This window comes from Stegostoma tigrinum, chromosome 13, assembly GCF_030684315.1.
Source record: "Stegostoma tigrinum isolate sSteTig4 chromosome 13, sSteTig4.hap1, whole genome shotgun sequence".
Taxonomy (NCBI): domain Eukaryota; kingdom Metazoa; phylum Chordata; class Chondrichthyes; order Orectolobiformes; family Stegostomatidae; genus Stegostoma; species Stegostoma tigrinum.
The window spans coordinates 42,995,997-43,022,567 of record NC_081366.1 but is presented as its reverse complement, the minus strand read 5'-3'; the positions used below and the strand labels follow the sequence as shown (position 1 = coordinate 43,022,567).

General features: G+C 37.6%; 1 protein-coding gene across 3 annotated transcripts in view; it reads right to left on the bottom strand.

Annotated features, from left to right (window-relative positions):
* Positions 1-2,065: 2,065 nt before the first annotated feature.
* The window catches only part of LOC125458525 (glutamate receptor ionotropic, delta-2-like), a 496,301-nt gene continuing 471,795 nt past the window's right edge, over positions 2,066-26,571 (bottom strand). For 2 of the 3 annotated variants that reach the window (XM_048543867.2, XM_048543868.2), the window contains 3 exons: positions 12,958-13,195; positions 9,142-9,222; positions 2,066-7,840 (listed from right to left, as the gene is read on the bottom strand). In XM_048543867.2, coding sequence (XP_048399824.1) covers positions 7,493-7,840; positions 9,142-9,222; positions 12,958-13,195 — 667 coding nt within the window. In that variant the 3' untranslated portion in view covers positions 2,066-7,492. The remainder of the gene's footprint in view (positions 7,841-9,141; positions 9,223-12,957; positions 13,196-26,571) is intronic. The other variant, XM_048543870.2, reaches the window with a different exon arrangement.

Here is a 26,571-nt window from a genome sequence, read left to right as displayed (position 1 = left end):
CACTCATCCAACCAAGTAGAAAATATTTCATCAAATTCCTGACTTGTGCCTTGTAGCTTTGCAGAGTCAGGAAGCAAGTTAATTGCTCAGAGTTCCCAGCATCAGACTTACTCTTATTATTTATACGGCTACTCAGTTACAATTTTTATCAATGATAAGGATGTTGATGATAGGGTATTTAGTGATGGTAATAATTCTAAATGTCAACACAAGATGGCTCAATTCCCTATTGTCAGAAAAGCCCTTGCCAGACACTTACGTGATGAAAATGTTACTGCCAGTTATCAGTCCAAGTCTGAATGCTGACCAGATCTTGCTGCATGATTGACATGGAGGGCATCAGTATCAAGAGTTACAAATAGTGCCAATTATTGTGCAATCATCAGCAAATTTATCCACATCTGCCTTTATGAAAGAAGGAAGGTCATTGCTGAAAAACCTTTCAGCCTAGGACACTATCCTCAGGAACTCTTGCAACAACATACTTTTATTCCTATTTGTAAGATTCCATTCTCTGTCTGCTGCCATTAATATTCCTATGTACGAAAACTGCCAAATGATAATCTGCTGACCTTGGTGAGGCATTGTAACTTTTCACGAGATGCTGATAAAGAGTCACATGGTTGATTGACATCCATGATTTTTCAGCACGCATTTTAAAATAGTTGATAGATGGAGGTGACCTTCTGGTAACAAATCAGAGTTTGGTGTGGTGGGTTGGGGGGAATAGGGGAGAGGGTGAAATTGGTGATGATGATTGGGAAATCTCAGAAGAATCAACTTGTGAGTCATGCCACAACTGTAGGACCACCTTCAAAGGCTCCTCCAATCTTGGGAACTGGTCTGCTGTCCTCACAGGATGGAGTTAGCAGACACATCCACTTAACTAGTTACCATCTCAATAATCACCCACTGCATCTTTGTATTCTCTTTTTGCTGCCAGGCAGGTAACCAACTGAGAAAATTGACAGTTGATAATCTTCTGAACTCGGCTAGGAAATGTAACTTTTCACGACAAGCTGATAAAGAGTGACATGTTTGATTCACTTTCATAATTTTTCAGCACGCATTGTAAAATAGCTGTTAGATGTGGCAATTAATCATTAGAATATCTCCCATATAGGTAAGAGTACAATATAGGTAGAGTATAATAACTATATTTAGTTTTTTTTGAAGTAGAATGCAGCCACAGTGAAATTTAGTGCAAATTATATAATTCGGATATAATGTGAATACCACAGAATTAGAAAGGATATACATTATTGTTGTTAAAATTCCTCACTTTGTATTTTGTAAAGAGATATACTTCTCTATTTCTATATCTTTCTTTGACAAGTATCAGAGGTTTATATTCTGGTTAGATATAGCTTAAACAGACTTTTTAAACTTACTAATGTGCCTAATGAATCTTGGTCACTTATGGAAAGCATAGAAACATTCCATACTCACAAGTTATTAACTTAATTTAAGCAATAAATATCATGTGGCATTGTGATATGGGCTACAGTAGTGCATATAATTTTAATAATTAAGAGAATGTAAAGAAAGCTAAAATACAACTAAACTAGTTCATAATCCTCAAGGGCATTTTAGCAAATCAGCTATGTAATTTTAAAATCACATCAGTAATACAGCACATTTTTGAGAAAACTATATTATCATGTTTTAATTTCAAATCGATACTGTATATTGCAAGAAGAAAAAAAATAGCAGAAGTAACTTGATATATGACATGAATAATAATGTGGGCACTACTTAAAATGATTGCCAAGGGTGTGAACTGAATGTTGGATACATTTGCAATTTATTCTTATTAATGCTCAGTCTGTGCCGTTCATTTGTGATGGTATTTTCAATATATATTTTTAGTGTTATTGTTAAGAAACAGAGGCCTTTTTTTCCAAAATTTGTTTCCTTTCTTTTCATAATTAATTTCAGAATGAGTGGTGAGAAAATGCAGTTCTAACATTACTGGTTTTGGCTGAGATTTGACACAAATATATTGAAATAAGGAGCAAAAATAGTAGAAATCAAAAATGCAATAGATATATGTTAATGACACACATTCTTCATTTAAAAAGCATTTATAATAGATTTATGTGATAGTCAGAGGCAAACACATACCAGGAAAGTGTAATAAAAGATGTTATTTAAAATACATAAGGAGGAATATGAGAGCACATAAGAGGCAATAATAAGAACAGTTCACTAATTGGGCATACAGTAACACAATTATGAAAAGAGAATAAAAGAGTGCTTAGCAGCATTATGGAAAGGTGTTCTAATAACATTTTTAAGCTGTTAGGGCACTGTTGTACTCCTCTCCAGTCCATACGCCATTGGTTTTACATTCATATAAGCAACAACAATTTCAGATCAGGTATTTTAACAAATGCAAACTTATAGTCTTACAGCAGTAGTACAACATTCTAAGAGGTCTATATTTCACATAATGGTTTTGTAGGCCTCTCAAAAGAATGAAAGCATCACAAAATGAGCATGTTAACATTACATGTTCCTAATATAATTGCAAGTACTTCTCACAGTCTTCACTCTTTGGAGAAGGTGAATGAAATTAACTATTTCAAACAAAGTTCCATTGTGCTGTCTACATTTATTACCAACAAGCAATATAATGATTTGAACATGTTACAAATTAATGAAGGTTAATTCTTCATTTACACTTCCAACTACTTGTGTTTGCTATAACGTGACAAGGCTTTTTATCCCCCCCCTCACATCACTTCCAAGGGAGTTGACAGGAAAATTAGTTTGCAAATTAACACATCAGTTTTCTACACATGTCAATTACTTGTCCTAGTCATATGAAATTAATGCACATATTTTGTCACACAGTTTGGAGTTTCATTAATATCTGAAAATATATCAGTCACACAAAGAAACATAGGAAGGGAGGGAGGCAATTTATCAAATAGAATCTGTTCTACCATTCAGTGAGCTCATTGGATGATCTGTAATCTATTCCTCACACTTGCCCCTTATCTCTGCATACCTTTGGTTATCAAAAAAAAATTTCAAATTTAATATGATTTATTGGTTTAGCATCAGCTGCTATTCCTGGGAAAAAGTTGCAACCTCCAAACAACCTTTTGTGTGCAGACATCCTAACTTTGCTGCTGAAAATCTGGCTTTAATTCTTCAGCTTTGTCCCTTAATTTTAGGTTCTGTAATCAACAGGAATAACTATCCTCCATTTAGCCTATCAATTTACTTTAATATCTTGTCAATTTTGATTATCTCAGTCCTTACATTGCCAAATTCTAGGGATTATTCCATATATTTATTAATACCAAAGGTGATGGAATAAAGAGCTATATGTAAAAATTGTTGATGATATATAGTGTTAAGTGGCATTGTAAACTGTTTAAATTGAAGTGTAACATTGGAAGTAAAATTCAAACATTAATGGGGAATAGATTTGAAAGTCAGAAGGGGTGAGGTTATCCACTTTGGACCTGAAAGTACAGAGCAGAATAAATCCTAAAAGATGGAATGCTAGAAATAGTGGAAGTCCAAGGAGACGGAGAGCTTCATATACAGAGATCATTATAATGTGATGGACAAGTACAGAAAACAATTAAAAGCACAACTGGATTACTGGGTTCTATATCTAGATAACTAATACATGGGAATTTAGAAGGTATACACTAGGCATACAAAGATCTAGTCAGAAAGTGCCTGGATTACTTTATATAAATACTAGTCACAACAGCTTACGAAGGATAAATTAACCTAGGTTGAGTGCATTAGAATGATACTTGTACTCCAGCAGTTAAATTAAAACAATGTTTTCATATTTGGCCACATTGAAATCCAGTTGCAACATGTTTAATAATTTAATTAAATCATAACATTACACTTTTGATTATATTGCTTTCAATATTGTCATCTTAGTCATCGGCAAACTTGATATGTAGCTATCTATCACATCATCTAAATCATTTTTATATATGGAGGAAGTGTTAGGGTCACAGAACAGATATTTGTAGGATAACATTTTGTCACATCCCACAAATAGAGGATGAGACCACTGTTCTTACTTCCTTTATTCTGCCATTCGTTACAATTCCAAATTTGTCTTCAATATCAATAGCTTCAATTCTAGTTTACTTTATCTTATAAGAGACTTTGTTAAGCATGCTTTAATGTCCATATTATATCAATTTTATCCCTGGACATTGATATTTTTGAAGAGGTGAATGAAGTAGTGGATAAGACAATCAGGTTCATCAGGAATGAACTATCTTCTATACATCTTCTTCTTTCCAAAATGTTCAGTTAGTCTAACTTAAATAATACATTCCAGGAGGGAAAACTTTGACCAAGCAATGGCTGCTTAAAGCAGCACTATGCCGTTGGTAAACATCAGTGTGGGCTATTACCTATATCATTCACATTTCATTTTCCTTTGATATCGAAGATAAAAGCCACAAGGGTTAGGCAGGTAACAGGTCACAGCATTGCCCATAGTGCTGCAAGCCTCAGGAAATGGAAGGAAGTGGTAGTATGTGAGATATTGCTCCTTATTAACTTTCCAGTTACAAATTAGAATCATAGAGTCATAGAGATGTGCAGCACGGAAACAGACCCTTCAGCCCAACTCATCCATGCTAATCAGGTATCATAAATTAGTCTAGTCTCATTGCTAGAATTTGGCCCATATTGCTCTAATCCTTTACTATTCATACACCCATCCAGACACTTTTCAAATGTTGCAATTGTATCAATCTCCACCATTTCCACTGGCAGCTTATTCTATACACACACCACCCTCTGTGTGAAAAGGGACATTAAGTTCCTTTTAAATCTTTTTCCTCTTACCTTCAACCTGTGCCCTTTAGTTTTGGACTCCCCTACCCTGGGAATAAACCTTACCTATTCACCCAGCCCATGCCCCTCATGATTTTATAAACTTCTATCAGGTCATCTCTCAGCCTCTGTTGCACTGGGGAAAACAGTCCCAGCCTATTCAGCCTTTCCCTGCAGCTTAAACCCTCCAATCCTGGCAATGTCCTTGTAAATCTTTTCTGAACCTTCCAAGTTTAACAATCTCTTTCCTAAAGCAGAGAGACCAGAATTGAATGCAATATTCCAAAAATGGCCTCATCAATGTCTTGTACAGCCACACATGACCTCCCAACTCCTATACTCTATGCACTGGCCAATAAAGGCAAGCATATCAAACACCTTCTTCAATACCCTGCTCACCTGCAACCCCAGTTTCATGAGCTATGAACCTGCACTCCAAGGCCTCTATGTTCAGCAACATTCTCCAGGTCCTCACAATTAAGTGTACAAATCCTGGCCTGATATGCCTTCCCAAAATGATACACCTCATATTTACCTAGATTAAACTCCATCTGCCACTACTGGCCCATTGACCAATCTGATCAAGGCCCCACTGTACTCTGACGTAACCATTTTCACTGTCCACTACACCACTTCTCAGCTAAATAATTTTGGAATCCATTGTCATCCTTAATCACGTTTCTTAAATTGTGGGCTGCTGTGCAAATTTCCTATCGAAAACAATAGTACCTGAATTGAGAGAATTTAGAAGAATGTAGTTTGGATATCTGCAAAAAATGTTTTTTGAAACCTTGGCATGAAAACTATTTGATTCTAGTTTATGCCACTCTTTAGTGCAATTCTTTTACCTATTAGTATCATTCTGCTTTGGTTACTTTTAATGACTTTCTTTCTCTGATTAAATTTAGCTTCCTTAAAATATCAAACATGCTATCCTCCTCGTAAATCATTTCAAAGCCAAGTCAAAATTTGTCCACACCTGACATTACAAATCCTTTTATAAAATTCTGTACTTTTCATCGTAAACAAGTACAAGTCATAAACACTGGGTTGCTATACCTTGCCTTCTTACAGTAAAGTTAACATGTTGTTTGTTTAGAATTCCAAAATAGGAATTGAAGTTTGTGTGTAGGATGGAGCCAATGATTATTTTAGACAAAATTATGATCTTTGATAGCAATTTTCATACTTAAAATTAAAATAAAATACTAAGAATTTCAAGCACTGTTTTACCATTGCTACGAAGCTAAAACCTTCTCAACCGAGTCCAACATTGGAGTATTATATATCAGGTCATTTACAGCTGGGTTGTTTTTTTTTACTACTCTTGTAATGGTCATAACAGAAACAAATATTAGGGGTCAGTTTATTTTAAGTAGTCAATATTGTACATTTTAAAATCATTTGAAGTTTATAAGGAGATTGACAGTAAATCATATGACGCAAAATTATAGCTCAAGCGTCTGAATAATCCAACACAGTTTGTTTAATCTCTTACACAAAAGGATGCTGCCCCCTAGCTAGTCCATACAATTTTATCATCAGATACAATATTGAGCTGCTTATACTATCTTGAGCATGGGTAAAAAAAAATACGTATTATCGCGGAAACATCTTTTTATACAGGAGCAGAATTTCAGCAAATTATGCACTAGATTACTTAATGACCTTAAATTGTGCTTCATAGAAAAAATTTCTAAAAATTCTCAAAAAAGTATACAGACTAAAAAAATGACCACCTCATTTGGTGCTGCAAGTTAATAATGAGCATTAGACTTTGCAATTTTATTTTACTCATAATATGGTGAAACTAATGTTATACAATTTATATTTTAATGTATTTGTTGCTATAAAATTGATAAATGTAACACTGTTTCTATTACCTTCTCTAAAGTGCATTATTTTGTACCATCATAGAGCCAATGTAATATACATTTTTCTAGATTGAAGCATTTCAGATAGACATAAGTAACTAAGCAGCACATGTTCCACACAAAACTTTTTTTTCAGTATGCCACAAAAAGAATACCTTCTTATTATCTCAATAACCTCAAATATCTTCAGAGATAATTAGTTCTGATATTAAGACAGCATCTTTCTGACTGTCATCTTTTCTTCTTATATTCATACTTTTTTGATTGATTTTATTTGTTTCTTTAATTTCTAATAATTTGACTTCATTTTGGTGAACGTTCTTATTGACATAGTCTACTTAATATTGAAAGATGAGTTTGAGATTAGGCACTTCCTCAGTTTGGCATTATTTCCCCTTGCTTTTGTATGTATCTTGATGGTCAAGATTACAGCAGTACTCATGGAGGTCTCGGAAGGTCATCTGTCCACTCTTTTTGAGCTGCAAATGATTGGTAGGGTCGGATGAAATGGAAAATAAAGAGAAGAATGGAACTAAACCTGGGATGAAAATGTATACATTCATACATTGTAAAATTAAATGGCAAATTTGCTGTAACAATATGAGAGTTCTACTGTTTTAAGAATTGTGTGGGATCAAGTAGAACATGCATGTGATTGTTAATCTTCTGAACAATGCAATCAGATTGATTCAACAAGACTTATAACTGCACATGGCAAATCCTTCTGAAAAGAAGTTCACTTACAATATTGAGAAACTCACATTTCTTAGGGCTGTACTTAATTAGGATCAGAGGAAGGAAGAAGGACTGCTACAATCTCTCTCATTTTGTGATGTGCATACATATTGTGTAGTTTGTTGACCAGCTGTGCCACTCAGTGGCAATCCAGATGAAGTCTTAGCTGATAAGCTACATGTGCTTGTCCTCCGCATCTGGTCAGGTATGAAGGTTGACATTGTCAAATTAGTGTTCCTGAAATCACTATATTGTTCTCGATTTTCACCAGTTGGCATTATAGATAGTTCAAATGAATTCAAGTCTACAAATGATGGTGAAAATTTAACAGAGCTCTCATTGACTTTAGAGAAATCATCTGTTTGTTTCTGGAACTGATCGATTTCAATTTCGTTGTCCTCCTGCATACAGAGGGAAACAAAGCAAAAAATTACTTTAACATTAAATAATTAAAATAATTTAGAATAATCAATTAAAAAATATTAAACATATCCAGAGTTCTGTAGTTTTGGAAAAGGAGAAATGATTCTTAAGTGATAAGTATGATGCAGACAGTTCTCAGATTTTGTTTGGGAGGGAGTCTATAAAATGCACCTTTTTAACCTCAGTATATATAATTTACCAAACCAAGGCATTGAATTTTGGATGGATAAAGTTCAGTTTTATAAGGGTTCATGTAATGAACACAAACAGTGGTTGGAATATTGGAAAAATAGAGATTCTGGGTGCATAGAGGAAGAGTATTTCCCCAGCTGAAATCTCCAGGCAAATTATTCTCATAATTAGAAGTTGGTCATGTATTACTGATGGGTGAAGAATGTCATTCTCTTGGAGGGATAGGACATAACTGATTGAAACTATCCTGGCCATAAGATGGTGAAGATGCAGTTGAACGTCAAGTGTGCATCAACATACATGCACCTTATATGCATTTGGATATCTAGAGGCATGAATTTCTCTATTGGACAGAACCTAATTGGGACAGCACTTCACCCCAATTAGTTTTACCTACAATGAGGTGCAAATGCATTCAGATAGGCTTCCTGGCACCTGCAAACAAGAGGGTTTGCTCAACTTTCAATGTTATATAAATTGATGGCTAAAGTTTATCCTGGTATTAAGATTCTGAAATTTTGACTCCCACCCAATTAGGCTCCCCGGCCATGTTTATTCATGCCTGCTATAAAGACTTCCATCCACTGTTTCAACATTAAGTAAACAATGTGTACATCATGAATGTTTGAGAAATATCAAAAGAGTAGCTTTAAACAGGTTGAAAGTGCTGAAAGTCTAAAATTTCCCTCAGAATCCGTGAACTGTACTCTGTGGTCTGTCATGAAACAGGGAAGATTAACAAGGAAATGGAAATCCTGTTGAAAAAAGTCATTGTTCAGTGAGAAGTTTCTGCAAACTGGAAACTGCCAAAAAGTGGGCTTAATATTAGGCACCAACTTTGGGGAGGAAAACAGGTGTCCACCTGTAATGAGGAGTATCCGACCATCAGTTCAGTATACACCATCAGCCTACCTGCCCAGTTCTGCCATGATTTTACAGATGGTGGATGTTGAGCCCACCTGCAGATCAAATAAAGCTCCAAACTTTTTCTTCCCATGGCAACCTTTTCCCCTTCCTTGCCCAACATGTCCCTCCACCTTCCTTGCTTGAACTTGGCAGCCCAGCCCCGCTGAGAACCCAAACCTACCTGGGATTGGGGTTCTTCCTCCTGGGCCTTTTGCAATTCTGGCATTAGCCACCAATCCTGATGTTGAACAGTGCTGCTGGCCTAGATAAGAGGAGACAGGATTTCTTACTGCAATTGGATGGCGGGCTCACCTCACTAATTAAAGGGTGTCACATGAAAAATAATTGTGCTGTGCTAAAGCAAGGGTGCAATTGCCCTCAAACATTAAGCTGGGGTGACCACAGCCAACCTCCAAGATATAATCATGTCCATTGTTGCTCTTTCTAAGGGTAATTAAGTCATATCAGAGAGCTGGAGACTCATAGCCTAATTTCCTTAGTTGAAAAACTAATAAACATAGAACTGTACAGTACTGGAACAAGCTTTTCAACCCATTTAGCTGTGCCAAATATGACACCAAATGAAACTTATTCCTTCTTCCAGCCCTTTATCCATATCCCTCCATTCTTTGCATATTCACATGCTTCTCTAAAAGTCTCTTAAAGACCCTTATTGTAGCTGCCTCCACCATCACTCCTGGTAGCATGTTCCCCACTCCTTCCACTGTTAATGTAAAAAGCTCACCCCTCACATCTCCTTTGAACTTGTCCCTCTCACCTTAAATGCATGTCCCCTTGTTTTAGACATATCAACTCTGAAAAAGATTCTGACCATCAACCCTATCTATGCATCTCACAATTTTATAGACCTCTATCACATCTCCCCTCAACCTCTGCTGCCCCAGAGAAGTCAGCATGAGTTTTTCTCGCATCACCTTATAGTTCTTGCCCTCTAATCCAAGCAGCATCCTGATAAACCTCTTCTGTGCCCTCTTTAAAACCTCCAAATCCTTCCTGCAATGTGGCAGCCAGAATTGACCACAGTACTCTAATTGTGGCCTAACCAAAGTCTTATAAAGCTCCAAAATGCCATCCTGGCTCTTGTACTCAATTCCCTGACCAAGAAACGCAAGCATGCCATATGCCTTCTTCACCATCCTATATGCGTGCATGACTACTTTCAGGGAGCTATGGACATCAACTGTAAGATCCCTCTGTATATCAATGCAGTTTGGGTCCCACCATTGACTATATACTTCTTCTTTACATTTGATTAGCTTGAGTACAGCAGCTCACACTTACGTGAATTAAACTCTATCTGCCATTTCTCTACCCATATCTGCAAATGACCTATATCCCAATGTATCCTTTGAGAACCTTCTACACTATTTGTAACTCCACTGATCTTTGTATCGTCTGCAAACTTACTGACCCACCCATCTACATTTTCATTCAAGTAATTTATATAGATCACATACAGTAGAGATCCCAGTACAGGAACACTACAAGCCACGGACCTCCAGCCTGAGAAACAACCTTCCACCACTATCCTCTGCCTTCCATGAGCAAGCCAATTCTGAAACCATGTGGCCAACTCACCATAGATCCTATGCATATTAATCTCCTGGATGAGACTGCCATGAAGGACCTTGTCAAAAGCCTTATTAAAATCCATAGGGACAACATCCACTGCGGTACCCTCATCAATCATCTTCATCTCCTCCTCCAAAAATGCAATCAAATTAGCAAGATATGACCTCCCCTTACAATAAGACATACTGACTGTCCCTAATTAGGCCATGCTTTTCCAAATGTGCAAAAATTATAACTCTAAGAATTCTCTCCAATAGCTTCCCAATGTAAAACTCACAGGTCTATAGCTTCTGGATTATCTCTATTTCCCTTCTTGAATAGAGGAAATACATTAAGGTTTCAAAATTATGAACAATTTTGACAGGGTAAAGAAGAATCATCGGCTTCCACTAGTTGGCATGTCAGTAACTTTGGAGTCACGATTTGAATATTATCAGCAAGAGAACTAGGAGTAAGATGACGAGAAACATCTTTACTCAAGGAGTTGTTAGGATTTGGAACATGCAACATGGGAGTGAAGTAGAGATGCATTTCATAGGCGGATTCAAAAGAAAACTGAATATAAATTTCAAAGTGATGAATTTAGAGAGCTATGGAGATAGGCTAAGAATTGAACTAGTTGGGAACTAGCTAGCTCTTTCAAGAGCTGGTACAGACATAATGAGCTGAATGGCATCCTTCTGTACTGTAAAATTCTGTGGTTCTATCATTCTATTAATAAAATGCGTCCAAAGGAGAGAGAATTTAGCTTAGCAATCTCATTCTCTGAACAATTTGTACCCTGATTAACAGAAATTATTCAATAGTAGTTTTCATGTAAACTAGCAAAAAATAATTATTTAAGTTACCTAATGGAAGAATCTTCAGTAAATAAGGGTAGAGGATATAACAGAAAAAAAGAGGGTCCTAACAGGTGAAAATGAAATGAAGTATGGAGTGTGATTTTACATGTGTCTCTTTTCACTTTCAGGTATATACAAATTACAAACTTCATGCAACATATAATGACAAAATGCATCTGAATTTAAGACCATGAGACCATAGGAAACAGAAACAGGAATAAGCATTCAGCCCACCGAGCCTGCTCAATCATTGAATAGGATCATGGCTGATCTGACATTCCTCAGTTTATTTTCCTGCATTTTTCCTCTAACCTTTAAATATATTTGAAGACCCTACCCCCACAGGTCTCTGTGGAAAGGAGTTCCAAAGACTCACAAATGTGCAAGGGAAGAAATTCCTTCTCATCTCAGTCTTAAATTCGTACCCCTTTGTTTTGAGACTGCATCCTCCAGTCCTGGACTCTTTCATGAGAGAAAACACCTCTCAGCATTTACTGTGTCAAGCCCCTCAAGAATCCAATATGCTTCAATAAGATCACCTCTCATTCTTCTAAGTTCCAGCCAGTAGAGTATGAACTAGCCAAGAATTTGCAAGAAGTTGATAATGGAGAAATTATAGGGATTTAATACACAAGTTATACTGCTACCTTTGTGCAAATATACTCCCAAAACTGTTCATCATTGGTACATTGATCCATTTAACTGGAACTTGTCATCAATTCAACAAACCTTAGTGTTTTTAAGGAAAGTCTTAACACAGTACTCACAAATATTTACGCTTAAGTCACTCAATGGAGAAAGTACTTGGAATAGTTTCCCATTGCTTCCCCCATGATTTTCTTATATTTTGAGTACTTTCTCCTAGATTGTCTATAAACAAGGATAAAAAGCATCACCGCACCTATTGACTCATGAGTATAAGTTTTAAAATTAATTAGCTTTGCATAGAAAGATATTTGTGGATATTAATGCGTTCAATAATATAATGGAACAATACTAATGACAAAATGATTACAGGTAGCTTAGTATTTCTATTATTTTAGCCTTGTAATTTATTTTAGCCTGTCCATGATATCAAATTCATTAACATCTCAGACGTTTCAGTAGGATTACTGTTTTAAAATAAGAATACTCCAAAAACTTATGATATATCATGCAAAACAAAAGGTTGATATATTTTGTTTAATTCTTTATGGGATATGAATATCATTGTCAAGCCAGAATTTATTGCCTGTCACTAACTGCCCTTGAAAAGGTGGTGATGAGCCACCTTCTTGAATTGCTGTAGTCAACATAGTTGAGGTACGCATAGGGAGTTCAACGGTAATACAATTCCAAGGCAGGATGGTGTATAGCTTGGACGGAACTTGCAGTCTCCAACAAGTTTGTTTTTTTTTAAAAGATGGTTAAATAGATGACCGTTCAGTATAAGAAAATAAATGAAAATTAAATAAAAGCACACCATAAGAGTAAGAGGATTCATGTCAATATTTGGTTAAATCTTTGGAATTGATTGTAGTATAAAATCTAGATTTCTGAGAGATCCGAATTATAAGTATTACCTCTCTAGGAGAATCTGTTTTCTTTTCACCTTTCCACCAAATTTCTACCACAGCAGCAATGAAAGCCAAAATAACACCCAAAGCTAGAAAACAGAATGCTCCAGCAAAGTTTTGCAGATCCATTGGGCCTCCTTTTCCATGTGTCTTAACATGACTTTGCAAATCACACTTCCCAACTTTGGGCCACCATTTCTGTTTTAGGGCATCCAGTTCACCATTTTGTTCAAGTTCTAGAAGCCTGAATTAAAAATGCAGAAAAAAATGTTTAGGATCAATTCCATTCAGTAAGTGATATGATTTAATTACTTACAAATGACAATATGCATTTATACAACATCTCTAACATAGATAAATATCTCACAGCACTGCATAAAAGCGTAATCAGACAAGAATTGACATCGTATGAAAGAAGCTGTTTTTAGAAGAGGTGACTGATGGCTTGATGAAATAGGTAACTTGATTTTGAAGAAGAGGTGGGAAGTCTGAGGGCTCGTATCCCTGATCCCAGAACCCAGATAGTTGAAGTCAAAGCTGTCAATGTTGAATGTGAAGAGAGTTAGGAATGCACAAGTTTCAGACAGTTTTGGACTGGAGTACAGATTAAAGAGATGGAGAGGGACAAGGTGAGGAGTGAATTTGAATAAATCAAGTCATTTTTATGCGACAAAGGCATTAGTGAGGATTTTGGATGAAAATTGGCTGAAGGAGATAGTGGATCAATTCAGCGATAAAAGGAGGACACCTTCACAATGGATAGGATAAGGGGTAGAAGTTCTATATGAGGTAAAACAAATGTTTATTCAGCTGTTAGCTATGACAGCACTAAGTAAAGAATTGCAATTCATACTGAGAGAATAGAGCTTACCAAGGATGGGACTAAAACAATTGTTTCAGTTATCCCAGTTTTTAATGGAATGTAATTGTGATTTACAGCCAGAGGCAGTAGAAGGACTAAAAAACAATGATGCAGAGTGGAACTGGTGTCAGCAGTGTTTTATTATGTTACTTTCCCTGAGGATTTTTGCTTTGGTTGTACATTACAGTGCCTTCTTTTTTGCTTAAACTTTTATAACTTAATTTATTATCACATTAATCCTGCAACAATTAACTAACTATTTCCAAGAAAGTTTATTAAAATGTTCTTTACTGATTATAAAATTATTTTAGAAGCTTTAGAGCCAAGATTATTTGTTCATCAGAATGAATTAAAGCAAACTGCATACAAAAAACATTCTGTTGTTTTAATAAGTTGGAACTAGTAATGAGTACTTGAAGGGAAATATGCATTGTAGAGAATAAATCTAAGGAATGTATTCGCCTAAAAAAATTAAAAATGGCATTTTGTTACATAAATGTAAAATATACAAAATTTCCAAACATATTACTAAGAGTATTATTTCAATTTGGATCATAGCCCTAAAACTCTGCACATGTTCATAGGTCTACCAATATTTCAAGGTGGAATATTATACTAATTAAGATAATTAAGTGAATAAAAATATAATTTTGGGACTTACTGATAGTGACTTTTATGATGTCAGGAAGTGACACTGAGCATAGATGATATTTTACTTTCACTAGAGGTTTGACTCAGTGGAAAGGCCCTGAGAAATATTTTCACTGTTTGAAACACCTTATTATTTAAGTTTCACAACCCTCATGTTATCATTAATAGATTATTAATTCATGTCATGTAATGAAGTAATTTCTCTACATTTTACTTGAAAAAAATGTGCTAAGTCTGCACTGCCAATCAGATGTCAGATGAAAACAAAACCACCCATAATATTTGATTGACAGAAAGGCTGCACAGATGATTAATTTTACCTTCAAGCAAATTCAAATCTAGCAGAGGTCTCCTTCTGGGATTACTCCAGAAGTAAAATACTCTGAATGCTTGATGCATTCCAGCTATTTACATTCAAATCAAATCTTATGCTACTGCGACAAATACACAGCAGCATAAATGGGCAAGTCTCACAATTTACCAATGCAGATGCGATTAAAGGGCCATGATGAATATATTAAAGATACTTATTTTTGAAGGTGCTAAAACATAAATATAAACATGTATACATAATGAATTAAGCGTGGATTATTTTATTTAACATACAATTTCAACAATTGAATATTCACATTGGTTACATTTTTTTGAGTAGCAATTCCATATCTGCATCAAAAACAATGTGCTTCCTCCCATGTTGGCTTCCCCTGATCCTTGCTTTCACTTTCAATGATGTAGATTTCTTTGGATATGATAGTCTACTGATTTAGACATTCTCTTACAGGTCCATATAACATCATTGTGCCCTACTTCTGTCTTCCCAAACTATTCACTACGATAGGATCATCTTGAAATGCAAAAATAAATGACAGCTTCTTTTCTCTACTGCAGAACATCTTCTGAAATGCCATTACTGTAGGATATACCTGCCAGTGAGGCCGAGCCTGGATCTCATGTTCTGAGGAGAGGCCGTTGTTGCTTTCCATCATGTTGAAAATCACAACAAAATGCACAATGGAACAGAAAATGGCTACAATGACACTTGAAGTGGTTGAGGTAAATGCAGACAACTGCGAAGGAGGGGTCTGTACCTTTTAGGTACAAGGGACCCTTTGAAGAACAACACCGGTAAGACAAAACATCCCCATCCAGTAAAGATGAAACACACTTGTTAGTTCAGCCTTCATTACAACACATGCATTAGTTTACATTGTGCAGTCCAACTCCTTGACCCATGCAAACCTAACCATTTCACCCAGGCTATTGGCCAAACCCCACTGATATCTGCGATGCAAGAGCAATGCCTGTGCACTTGGGAAAAATGGGGCTGAGTTGTCAAGGTCACAGTCCCCTGTGATTTCTCCCATTACATGCAATGGTGCAGCAGCTGCTGACTTCACAACTTGCCTCACTGATAATTCTTAGGGATAAGAAGGGATTACTTTAGTACCTTCAGGAATTTGGAGCTACACAGGGATTTTCAATAGATAACAGCAAGAAGTGAACATGTATTTACAAACATGAGAACTTGTTTACAATCAAGTAACATCCAACCACTATACACCCCCAATAGGTCCTCTGCTTTCTCTCCTTCACACTTTGTCTGAGTTCAGTCCCTAGGTCCATGCGCGTTTGGGGAAAAAGGAGGCTGCGGTACAGTGGAGCCCATTTCCCTTGGAGATTTGATTGACTGATCCCAGGGGTATTTGTGTCTAGAGGGACTATGCATGCTGAATGTGCCCTTTGGATTCCCACTGACGGTAGTGGAGAAAATGGAGGCAGTAGGCCAAACAGCTCTGGAGCGTCCTGAGAGGAACTCAATTGGAGCCTGTATCTGGTTCCTCTTCTGGCCAGTGCTTCCTGGCATCACCCTGTCTTTTTGTGAGGAAAGAGCACCTACATTGACATCAAGGTTCCTCATTCCCTTATCATTTGTGTTGGGACAGCCGGTGGCTAGGATAACAGAGCTGAATATCAAAAAGACCCTGTAGGGGTCTGGGCAAAGCTCTCCATGGCAGCTTTCAACTTGTCCATGGAAACAGCAAGATGGTTATATGCCTAAGCAGTCGGGTTCCAAAACTACTGCAATCCTGTAGCTGTTCCATTAGGTAGCTCAGTCTTACCAACAAACTTGCCCACATCTCCTGTGTCTGCTTGAGTCCAGTATGTCATCACAAATGGTGAGCAAGATATGGCTTTCTCCAGCCTGGGTTTCAGCAAGTGCCTGGTCTCTGGCAGTAACCCTAGTGCCAATGGCCTGGGCCATTTCTACCTTGACCAGCTGTGGAGAGGTGGCAGTGAAGTGCTTGCCAGCATCTGCTCCTGACTCTAGTTGAGAGAAAATACCCACTGAAATGTTGGTATCTGTGCTGGCAGGAGTGAAGGGACAGACATGCCTCAGCTTCCTCTGAGTTTCTTTCCCTCAGAGGTGATTGAGGGTATGCCTTGTGGGACCCTTTTGATTGCAACCAACAAAGACATGCTGCTGGTACCTGGAGGACACAGTAGAGTGAAACTGTTGGACTGTGGGTTGTAAATTCTGCAGGGAGAGACATACATTGACACAGGGATTAATGTGAGAATTGTACAGGAAATGAACAATGATTTTTACTGGGCTGCCAGGACATGAAGATCTCTGCATTTCCACAGGATCTTCAGAACTTATTCTATTTACTCATGGAACGAGGGTGTGGCTGGCTAGGTCAGCATTTATTACCTATTCCGTGTTGCCTAGAGAGCAGTTGCGAGTCAACCATATTGCTGTGAGTCTGGAGTTACATGTAGATCAGACCAGGTAAAGATGGCAGATTTCCTTCCCTAAAGGGCGTGAATGAACCGGGTGGGTTTTGTCCAGACAACCAATAATGGTCATAAATGAGACTCTTAATTCCAGATTCTGGGAATGTAGGTCAGTAGCTCCTAGAAAATGGAGTTGCAGGTAGATAGGATAGTGAAGATGATGTTTGGCATGCTGGTCTTCATTGGTCAGTGCATTGAGTTTAGGCGTTGGGAGGTCACATTGTGGCTGTACAGGACATTGTTTCGGCTACTTTTAGATAATGGTGAGCAATTCTGGGCTTCCTCCTATTGGAGAGTGATGCACAACTAGAAAGGGTTCAGAAATGATTTACGAAGATGTTGCTGGGGTTGGAGGTTTTGAGGCATTAGGAGAGGCTGAATAGACTGAGATTATTTTTCCTGGAGTGTCAGAGGTTGAGCAGTGAACTTACAGAAGTTTATAAAATCTTAAGGGGCATGGAGAGGGTAAATAGACAAGGTCTCTTCCCTGGGGTAGGGAGTCCAAAAACCAGAGCACACAGGTTTAATGTGAAAGGGGAAAGATACAAAAAGGGACCACCTTTTCACACAGATGATAGTACATATGTGGAATTAGCTTCCAGAAGAAGTGGTGGAGCCTAGTACAATAACAACATTTCAAAGGCATCTGGATAGTAATATGAATAGAAAGGTTTTAGAGGGATATGGGCCAAATGCTAGTAAATGGGACTAGATTTATTTAGGCTATCTAGTCGGCATGGATGAGTTGGACTGAAGGGTCTGTTTCCATGCTGTACCTCTCTATGACTTTATAAACAAAAACAACTCGAGTGAGATGTAAATGTGAGAAAAAAGAAAGAGAAATGCAAAGATTAAATTGGAATTAAAGTGAGAAAAAAGGCAAAATAGAGAGGAAGGAGAAACAAAAGAAAAAAAGACCCACTGGAAATAGAAAAGCTGGAATTGGAAAATGAGGATAGATTAAAACAAAGAGCAACAAAAGGACAGGAGAAAGAGATTGACAAGGAAATATCTTTTAAAAGGCTTGAACTCCAAAGGAATAATCCACTATGACTCAACCAGAAAATAAAGATTAATAGTAAGATCAAAAATGTAGTAGCTCAGACGATCCTTGTGATTCCAATAAGGGACCTAATTTATTAAAGTCTGAAATAAAGAAAGAAAATCTTCATTGTAATAGACAGGGCATACCAAAGACAATTGCTGGAAGCTAAATGGGAGATTGCTAGCCATTGTATTAAAGTTCAAGGATCTTCAGAAAGTGAATTTAGTATTGAAACTGCTGCTGTGGTTCAGAGACAATGTCTTTCTTTCAAATATACCAAGAAGGGATAGATGATTCAGAACAATTAAGAAAAATCTTGCTCAAACAGTGATAATAAAAATCAGACCACTGGAGAAATTTTTCTTAAATTTTGAAAAAAAGATATTTACTTATGTTTTGAATCAATGATACATACTAATGCAGGTATTGAAAGACACTAAAGTAATTCAGTCACTGATGTTGGCTGATGATACAATTTGTCTTCCAGAGAGTTCAATGATGAAGAAAATATACACACTCTGGCTGTAAACAAATTCCATCATGTACAGTTTGATTAAAGAATGGAGAAGTTGTAGTTGGAATAGTTCAAAATTATTGGTCTCACTAATGGAGGTAAGATCATAGAATCACAGAATCCCAACATAGTGGAAACAGGTCCTTCGGCCAAACAAATCCACACGGACCCTTGGAGGACCCCACCCAGTCCCACTCCCCATAACCCACATATCCCTGAACACTACGGGCAATTTAGCATGGCCAATTTGTCTCACCCGCATATCTTTGGACTGTGAGAGGAAACTGGAGTGCCTGGAGGAAACCTTGCAAACTCTGCACACACAGTCACCAGAGGGTGGAATCAAACCCGGGTCCCTGGTGCTGTGAGGCAGCCGTACTAACCACTGAGACACCATACCAGATACTATGATATTATTGGAGGAACATCCTGGATGTATTTTTTGACTGAGTTGTGACTAGACCTTAAGCACATAGAACTAAACAGAAGAAGGGCAAGTCTATAAAGGAGGGAAATGATTTGGAAATTCCATTATTGGATACAATTTTTTCTTTGTGAAATATAAAAAATGTAAGTAAAGTGAATGAGGCTAACAAGTTTAACCCACCTTATTTAACAGAAATGCAACACACGGATACTGAATTGATAGAGTTACGTCAAATGGGGTTGTGGGTTGTTTGTGCACAGTCTTAATTTGGTGGTTGGGGGGGGAGCAGGAGGTGGGGGAGGTGGGGTGTGCATTGGTAAGGATCTGACCATGGTATTTTTAAGGCTGCGGGCAGTTTAGATATTGGGAGATTGGGAGTGCCTGCTGGTGTTCACTGGCTGACACTGGTTACAGTCATAAGGAGTGACTGAAGATGGTTTGGATTTTGTAGGATAGGGGAGTGGGCTGGACAGTCTTGGCGGGAGGGCTTAAGACAAGTCATAGTCACTCAAAATGGGTGTATGTTTGGGAGTCAGTCAATACGAGCATTAAAATTCTCAGTCATCACTAGTTTTCTACAGATTCAGAGTGCAAATCGAATGCACCCAAATGGCATTCAGAAATCTCCGTCATGAATCAACAGTCTTCATGAATAGAAAAGAATTCCACTCTCTTAATGTTCAAGTTATTTCTAACCACAAACACCACAGAATGCAGTGATCTGTCAATAACTTACACATCCTGAACAACTAACAGATGCCAAACTCTTTCAAAGGTCCCTGACTCATCAAAAGATAGATGTTGGATGACAAGGGATACCACTCGACATGCGAAACCTATAGGAAATCTTACTATCATTGTGTGTTGCACTCCCAACAATCTCAGTCATCCAATGGGGGTGGGGGTGGGGGGTCGGGGACAATTGACGTGTGATTTTGCTTTTGTCCACCTCCTGGCCTGAAATGTTGACATGTGACTTGTTGAACCCCAAGCACAGCTTCAATTATGACACACAGCTCCTGCTTGTAGACTGTGCAGGTTACAGTGATACTTTCAGAAAGGTTCCTGTCTTTTGCCAGAACCTGACTGATTTCAGACACAATCTCTTCCTGCTGGTGTCATCACTCTTCAGGAGCAGCAGCCTAGGAATCTGTACCTTCACCAGTATAGCTTTCAGTAACTGGCTAACGACAGCAGTTAGATGGCCTGTCCAGCCTCTTTCCCTCTTGGAACATAGAGATAGAACATAGAACATTACAGCACAGTACAGGCCCTTCGGCCCTTGATGTTGTGCCAACCTGTCATACCAATCTAGTCTTGAGATTCTGCCATTGCTCCCATAAGATGTGTGTTCAGGGTCCACATTCTAGACATTGGCTACTTCCCTGATCTCATTGTTACCTTGTGTCCTCTTGGATAATTTGTAAAACCTTGCTTCCGATTTCCAATGTATAGCTGTGTGATTCTCTGATGGATCAGGAAATCTCTGTTCACCCACACTGCAGATTTGGGGAGAAGTTGCAAGATGCAAAATTGAAATGTAATACATTCCACTGATGATGGAAGACACTCCACATCTTTCACTTTGGAGAACCTCCTCATCTTTTATCTGTGCACTACGGTTGCAATCGTATACGTGTGGACTCAAAAATAAAACAAAGAACAACAGATGCTGGTGATCTGAAACTAATGCAAACAGGATTTATTGGAGAAGCTCAGCAAATCTGGCAGCATTTGTGGGGTTAAAACAGAGTTAACGTTTCAAGATTCTTCCTTAGAAGGGCAGACACACCCATCTTACATTTCAATCTACTGGGATCCTCCAGCTGATCTGCTTGATATTTCCCTGACTCTTTCTGAAGATTTAACATGTTAACTTATGGTCTTCAGCAGGGGTTCAACAGGTGATCAGGCTCTAGTAGTCCCCTTTAAATTTCACATCTTGCTGTCAAATCCTTCCATTGACGGAACTCCTCCACATTTCTACAACCTCCTTTATCTCACAGCCTCCGTGGTATCTGCTCTCTTCCAATTCTGGCCTCCTAAGCATCCTGATATGAATTGCTCCCCCACTGGTGGCCTCATTTTCCAGTGTCAACGTCGTAAGCAATCGATGTTGTATTCTTGTAAACCACTCCAGCTTTCTTCTTCCTCCTGTTCCTTTATGGCATACCCTAAAATTTGTCTCTTTGATCAACCTTTTGGTCACTTGCGCTTATATTACATTTGAGATAATATTACATTTGAGATTCGATGTTAAGTTTGTCTAAAAATCCTCCTGCAAAGCGATTTTGAAGGTTCTTTATTTCCTAAAAGGGAATATAAAAGTTGTACTGTTAAAATGCAACTTAATCAGTTATTTTCATTGTGGCCGTGCCTTAGCCCATAAAGACCATATGTTAAAACTAAAGGCAGCTTGCGTTGGCTTTGCTGGGCTTAGTGCATAATATACATTGCAGACTGTTGATTTTTAAAAGAAATCTCAAAGCAAAAATACCACTCAGCATATTTACATGATTTTTGTAACTCAATCCTTTGTTGTAAAATTGTTTTATTGTTGACTGAAAGTCTCTTCAGGGATGTTGGATAAGCCTCGGAGATTAATTGCATTGGATAAGTGGAATTAGCAAAAATACGCAAAAATATAAAAATCTGATGTTTTAATGAGTGTATTATTACATGCTACACAACAATAAGCTTCATGGTTTATTTTTGATGAGTAATGCATGCTGCACTTAACCTTATTGAATTTTCTCCCTTGTTTACAGAACACATTCTGGTAATTTTATTCAGCGTCAATAAATTTGTCAGGGGGTCAAATACTTAAAGCACTGCACTAATGAATTCCCTAGCGCATTTTTGAAAGTTAGGAGTAAATCAATTGTAAATCAGTTTCATTCCATCAAATGCTAATTCCAATTACCAGCATCCTAGGATTTTTCTTTTCCATTTTGGCAAGAGACCGGAATGGCATAGGCAGAGTATAGCATGCTCACAGGAAGCGCAAAAATGAGTTCTCTTAAAGGACATGCAACTGCAATAGTTTTCCTTATATTCTTATCTTTTCTGTAACACTGATAGATATTTTCTCTTTTCAGTACTTATTCTTTAAATGTGAGTTATAAATTTAATTATATTTAAGTGGATGCTTGCAACAAATGTCTGAATACTTACCGTCAGATGGCAGCACTTGCTGCAGTAAGTATCATGAACAGTTAAAGAAATAACAAACCTAATGTCTGAGTAGCAACATTTTCTTTATTGATCTCAGTGGCATGATGAATGATTAAACCTAGGGTCAGAGAGAGAAATTATGAGCCTTGACACTTCTGCCCTGACCTCACGCCCTGTCTGCATTTAACCCTTGACAAATTGTGTTGAGTTCCTTTGTGATGCCTTTTTGTCCAATAGACTACAAGAATGAAGGACAGAAAGAAGCCATTCAGGCAATCAAGTCTGTCCCCAAATATTTAGAAGGAAAATTAATTTTGTCCCAGACTTCTGCACCACATCTCCAGCCTCTCACACACCCATTGCTTTAATCTAAGTATTTCTCCAATATCCTTGAACCTGTATCCACCTTGATAGCGAGGAAGTAGTGCGTTCTGATTCCTAACCACTCTTTGTGAAGGATCTTCTCATCTTACCTTTGGTTCATTTGCCTATCAATTTAAATTGAATCTGGACCATCTGAATACTTATCCATCAGCTATTTGAAATAACATATCAATTCAATCAAAATGCTTCATAATTTTATATATCTCCATTAAATTCCCTCATCGATTTTGGATCTTAAGACAGCATCCTCAGTTTTTCATAATTCCTCATCCCTAGACCTATTTCACTAAATCCCATGAAATACTCTACAAAGTCTTCACACCGTTCTGTCACCAAGAGATAGAAATCATGGACAGTGAAATTCAACCGTATCATGTAGGTTCAGTCAAACTTCTTCACTCATGTCCTTTATGTTTCCATTTGAAGTGCCCATTAAAAGCTCAGTTTTAGTATGATGCACTTTACAACAACACCTTTATTCGACTATTGCATACAACTTGATTGTTCATATTACACATTCAGCTTTGCTTCTTTGAACCTGGCCCTACATCAACATAATTACTTTGAGAATAAAAACAAAGTTGCCGTAAAAGCTCAGCGGGTCTGGCAGCATCTGTGAAGGAGAAAACAGAGTTAATGTTTCAGGTCCAGTGACCCTTCCTTAGACCTCAGCTCTGTTTTCTCCTTCACAGATGCTGCCAAACCTGCTGAGCTTTTCCAGCAACTTTGTTTTTGTTCCTGATTTATAGCATTCACAGTTCTTTTGGTTTTCAATTACTTTGAGAGTTTTTTCTTGATATTTTCTGAAGACGTGGTTTATAATTTTGGAGGTTGCTTTTTGGTTCTCAAAAGCACCATTTTTATTCTCAACAACTCCTATCTTAGATGATGTAGACACAAAGAGTTTGGTTACAAATTAATGACATAGGTATCACTCTTCTTTTGTTGAAGTGGTTTATAACTATGTAGGTCAAGGTTCCAGACTAATGGTTTTAAACCAGCATCTGTCAGAAAACCAGTGACTTAGCGGACTCCTGGAATGTTACTGAAAATTAATTTATATTGTGGGGTTGTGTAACAGGAGAGAGAATGCATTGAATGCTATTAATTTGTTTTTGCATTCAGAATAATTAACGATTGATGTAAGCTTGGAAAAACCTAGAAACTGCAAAGCTTTTAACAAGTTCACGAGAAACTTGACTAGGGTCAACAATAATTATAGTCTGTCCTCAAAAGAAGGGGTTGTTCAGACGATTTAAAGAAATAAGTGACGTAAGGATGATGTGAGATTTTTTGTTGACACAGTGAATTGTTAGAGTATGAAATGCACTACCTGGAAAGATTTTGGAGTCAAGATCAAATGTGGAACTCAAGAGGAAATTGAGTGTTAATTTGGAGAGGAATAATTTTCAGGGATATGCAGAAAGGGCAGAAGATTAGCATTTGATAATAGAGCCAGACTAGATGGGCAGGCATGATAGGCCAAACGGCAGCTTCTGCATCATAATAATCCTGTGAATCTGTGAAGTTATCTCAGCTGAAGAATGTAATTTGTGAAAACTTCCAGACCAGGAGTGTTTGGTTAGAGATCTACATTGGTCGCTGAGAATATTTCAAGACAAAGGTCTCAGATTTGCAAGCATTCACAGAAAAAAGTCTCACAGTACACAGGACTAGAACTGAAGAAAAGCTTTCAACCTACTGTGATAGGGAATGGAAATTTCTTTGAATTTTCATTACATGTAAAGTGACGGCTATAGAGAATAGATTTCTTTTTAAAAACTTTTAATCTATGTTTTATGTAGACATCTTGCTTTTTTAAAATTTATTTTGTGTAATAAACTTCTGTTTTATTGTGAAAACAAAATCTGCAGTCTGGCACACTTATGCATCAGGGAAAGGCCATAATGTTGATTTCAAAAGAAAAGATATGATCTATCAAACCAGATTTAATTCTGGATTCTGATTTGTCCAATAGCCCCTTTAGATCAGATTGTAAAAATACTTCTGCATTTGAGTTGGGATAGACGATATTTGGAACCAATTATTAACCTTCTATTAGACATAAGGCTGCTGCACAGAAGAAAAAAAGACATTAATTTGCTTGACACTACAGTTTTAAAATTGGTACATGAAAACAAGGACAAATTGGCAATTTTCTTTTTAATTGCTTGGTATTTCAGAACATAAATATTGCTAATATGTGACACAGTCAGAGTTTTTTATCTGGCACTTATCAGGACTAGGGTGCAAAAATAAACTTGAAAAAAGACACCAATTTATACAGCAGGAGAAGAGTGTGCTGACTGATCAGGTGTCGGGGCAGGGAGGTGCAGGAGTCAGAGTTAACTGCCAATCTTAGTTGTTGGACCAGCCATGCTCTGGATGGTTATGATGTTATCATGGGAGTGCAACAGGAATTGGCAGTTTCCATGACATTCTTTACAAACAATGTAGAAGTTACAAACTGTGTATAAATTCCTGTACCCACATAAAACTGTGTCTTGTGTGTCAATATTTATAGCTTCTAGCACAGGCAAATGCATCACACTATGAGCTCAAATGACAGACATAAACTGGTTTCTGGTGGAAGCTCATCATTCTCCTCTCTAACTTGCTGATTCATTCCTTTACCACCAGTACAGCTCCTTCTTTGCCCTACCCTGCAGCCCTTTCCTTCAACCCCGAACACGTAAACTCCTCCTTCCCCCACCCCACAACTTTGCAACTTCCTCCTTCCTGCTTACAACTTTCCCCTCCACTCCTGTGTGCAGCCTTTTCCTTTTCTACTTCCATCACTCCATGTAGCATCGTCATTCCTCTCTATTCCAGTAGTAGGTTCTGCCTTCCCTGGACCTGGCTGTAGCAATCCTCAATGACTGAGCTGTGCCTGGGCACCCCTGAAGTGAGTTATGGGAGCGGCATCAGATTCTGAAGTGGCATGAACAAGTACTCAAAGAAAATGCCGTAACTGTAGGGAAAGATTTCAGTTGGTTGGAGGTCCAAGCTCTTGTGTTTCTGAATTGACAATAAGTAATAAGCACTTTGATGGAAAAGGAGTGAAGGGAAAATTAAAGAATATATCAGAGGAATTTTTTTTACATATTCCTTGGGCTGTATCTCACAGGGGTCTGAGTGCCATCAGCTATGTTGAGATCTGATGACAAACATGGCAAGACCCAGCTTGGCATCGGGAGGACCTTGCACCATTATTCATGTTTCTAACAAATTATGAAATAAAGATTTCTTGCAAGGTAGCAGTAAGAGTGCAACTGACATTGATCTTTGCTTATTAAATGCCTTGTTAACAACCCAACTTACCTCATCAGTTAGAAAGTTGAGGGGTGATCTTATAGAGGTCTATAAAGTCATGAGGGGCATAGATAAGGTGCATAGCAAAGGTCTTTTTCCTAGGGTGGTGATGTTCAAAACCAGTGGGCATATTTTTAAGGTGAGAAGAGAAAGATTTAAAAGGGGCCTTAAGGGCAATGTTTTCACACAGAGGGTAGTGCATATATGGAATGAATAACCAACGGAAGTGCTAGATACAGGTACAGTTACAACATTTAAAAGACATTTGGACAGGTACATGAATAGGAAAAGTTTATAGGGATATGGGCCAAGTACAGGGAAATGGGATGATTTTAGCTTGGGAAACATGGTCAGCATAGATGAATTGGACCGAAGGGTCTATTTCCATGTTGTATGACTCTATCCTCTCATCTTTCCAAACACAGCAAACATCTTAGACTTCAGGAACACTCAAC